Here is a 3,148-nt window from a genome sequence, read left to right on the forward strand (position 1 = left end):
AGGCCAGGTGCTGCAAGGGAAGGGGTCTCCTACTGCAGTGTAAATGTTTGCCTTCTTCCCGTGTCTTCTCTCTGATTAGCTTCACCCCTTTTCTTTCAGGCCCACCATTTTATGTTCCTGAATCTGAGATTCAAACCTTATTTGGTAAGTCATATTTCAAGTAACCCTTAGGAATTTTTTTCCAAAACACCTAAACATGTTTATATGTCTCTGCTTTCCCTGTAATGAGTGATAGAGCCTTATCTAAGGGCTGGAGTCATGGAAAAATAACGGGAAAAATAAATACCATTTCACCACAGGAGTTTTGCTGTCAAGAAAAATTCTCAGCTCTTCAAAATATAGGAAGAAGAAACCCAAGAGACAAACAGTCTCTTGCCTCCCTTGGCAGGTTTTATTCTCCCAGGAGTCATACTGCACTCAGTAATCTTGCAGCTGCAGTCCTAGTCCCATTTGACCATTTTGTCTTTGTCTGCACCTCATCATCCAGCTGCCATGGTTTTAATACATGGCCTACCAGTGCTACAGTTCCTGCTGTACTTTTGTGCCAAAATAAGAACTTAAAGTGTTACGTGAAGAAAATGCTAAAAATGTACAACTCAAATCCATAGAAATAATGAAAGTTAGAGTTATGGTGGGAATTTAATTTTAAAAATTCCTCCTGATATGCATTAGTATTCCACTTCTTTTAAATTTGCAGCTTTCTGAGACCTCTGCATTGTTTGTGTGCAGTACGTCATTGACATGGGCAGTTGTATCCCACTGCATTTGTGTTCATTGCATTAGGGACTGTGAGGAAATCTGTGGATAAGTTTTTATTTTCCTGACAATTTGCATTTTTCAGTGACTAAGGATTTACTAATTTGTTAATCTTCCCTCCTTTTCAGGCAACTGCTGTGAAATTAAGTGTCTTGAAAAAGTCAATGACTTCTCAGACAGACACAGACAATGGGGACTAGATTATTTTCTGGAGGTGCTGTATATACTTAAGTTTGTAGCTTGATTAAAATTAATTGAGATAACTTGCCTTCCATCTTGCTTTTATTTTTGTCTCACATTTTAAAATGGGGCATTGTTAAAGCAGGCCCCAGTGTACAGAAAAGTGCCTGTGGAACATTTTGGTCCATTTTGTTTATGAAGCCAGCTCTCTTACACAGCTGCCTTCACTGTCTTGAGATGCACATAGCTTTTCTTAAACTCTGTGCACAAACAAGCATTTTTAAAGTATACCTTCTTCTTCCATGTCAATTCAAATCATCAGAGCTGGGGAAAAGAAATGTTCCTGTTCCTTTTTGGCCATTGCTGCTCGACTCTGTCTGCCCAGTGCTCTGTGGGTTGGCTGTATTAGCTGGCAGCCCTGGGAGCAATGGCAGCTGCTGTTCAAACACTGTTTTCTGTGATGCTGGCCTTGCACCAGACCAGGCAGCTGAGCAAGAGGTGGGAAGCTGCTGCAAGTTGCCTGTTAATCATGAATGTAAGTCAAGTGAAGAGCTGGCAGTGACCAGGCAAGGCAAGGCAGCAGCTGCCAAGGAGGGAATTACCACCAAGCAAGAAAGACAGGAGGGAAGCAAATAATGACAGTACAGGAGAGGCTATGGGGAGAAAATGTCCTGGTGGTTGCTCACAAGTATGCTGCTCCCTCACTCAAGAGTGTAGCTATGAGCAGGCAAACCAGCGCTGGGCTTGTAGGGTGAGAGGGTTCAAAGGGTGCTGAAGGAGCTGCAGATGTTATTGCTAAGTAAATCTCTGTCATCTTTGAAAGGTCATGGAGAACAGGAGGGGTGCCTGAGGACTGGAGGAAAGACAATGTCCCTCCAGTCTTCAAAAAGGGCAAGAAGGAGGACCCAGGAAACTGCAGGCCAGTGAGGCTCACCTCCATCCCTGGACAGGTGATGGAACAGCCCATCCTAGATGTCACATCCAAGCAAGTGGAAGAAGTCAACATGGATTCACCAAGGGGAAAGTATGCTTGACGAATGTGATAGCCACCTGTGTTGCAATGACTGGCTAGGTAGATGAAGGGTGAGCAGTGGATGTTGTCTACCTGGACTTCAGCAAAGCTTTCAACACTGTCTCCCATAACATCCCCATAGGTAAGCTCAGGAAGTGTGGTTTGTGTTAGTGGACAGTGAGGTGGATTGAAAACTGGCTGAATGGCAGAGCTCAGAGAGTTGTGATCAGGGACACAGAGAGTAGTTGGAGGCCCCTAGCAAACAGTGTTCCCAGGGGTCAGTACTGTGTTCAGTCTTGTTCAATTTATACGTCAATTACCTTGATGAAGGGAGAGAGCATATCTGCAGCAAGTTTGCTGATGATACAAAACTGGGAGGAGTGGCTGACACACCAGAGTGCTGTGCTGCCATTTGGTGAGAGCTGGACGTGCTCGAGAGCTGGGAGCAGAGGAACCTAGTGAAGTTCAGGGAAGGCAAGTGCAGGATCCTGCACCTGGGGAAGAATAACCTCTTTCACCAGTGCAGGCTGGGAGCTGATCTGCTGGAAAGTAGCTCTGCAGAGAAGGACCTGGGGGTCCTGGTGATCAGCAAGTTAGACAACAGTGTGCCCTTATGGCCAAAATGCACCAGTGAGGTGCATTAGGAAGACTGTGGCTACAAGTCAAGGGAATCGATCTTGCCCTGAGGCCTTATCTGGAGTACCGTGTCCAGTTGTGGGCTCCTCAGTACAAGAGAGACATGGACATACTAGAGAGGGTCCAGCAGAGGGCTATGAAGATGACTAGGGGACTGAAGTATCTCTCTTATAAAGGCTGAGAGAGCTGGGATTATTTATGCTGGAGAGGTGGCAACTAAGAGGGGACCTTATCAATGCTTACAAGTATCTTTCAGGGCAGGCATCAAGAGGATGGGACCAGAATCTTTTCAGTGGTGCCTAGCAACAGGACAAGGGTCAACAGGCACAAACTTAAACACAGGATGTTCCATCTGAATATGAGGAAAAACTTCTCTACCTTGAGGTTAACAGAGCAGTGGAACTTTTCTGCTTTGCAGTTTATTTTGAAAGGAAACGTATGATTGCAATGTAGTATACTGTAATGCATCAGGAACAGAAGGCTAGTAAGAGCCATGGGCCTTTTTTGGGTGTTGTAGTCCTAGGGCTGCAAACAGGTCTCATGATTTTATCACAGCAGTCCCCC

The 3,148-nt window shown here is 45.1% G+C and overlaps 1 protein-coding gene across 1 annotated transcript in view; it reads left to right on the forward strand.

Moving 5' to 3' along the window:
* Nucleotides 1-1,005, forward strand: part of TPMT (thiopurine S-methyltransferase) — a 9,267-nt gene extending 8,262 nt beyond the window's left edge. The window contains exons 7-8 of the mRNA XM_009084334.1: nucleotides 100-144; nucleotides 885-1,005. Of these exons, the coding sequence (XP_009082582.1) occupies nucleotides 100-144; nucleotides 885-1,000 (161 nt within the window). The 3' untranslated portion in view covers nucleotides 1,001-1,005. The remainder of the gene's footprint in view (nucleotides 1-99; nucleotides 145-884) is intronic.
* The last annotated feature ends 2,143 nt before the right edge of the window (nucleotides 1,006-3,148 follow it).

The sequence above is a fragment of the Acanthisitta chloris genome, unplaced genomic scaffold (assembly GCF_000695815.1).
Source record: "Acanthisitta chloris isolate BGI_N310 unplaced genomic scaffold, ASM69581v1 scaffold8761, whole genome shotgun sequence".
NCBI classification, from domain to species: Eukaryota; Metazoa; Chordata; class Aves; order Passeriformes; family Acanthisittidae; genus Acanthisitta; species Acanthisitta chloris.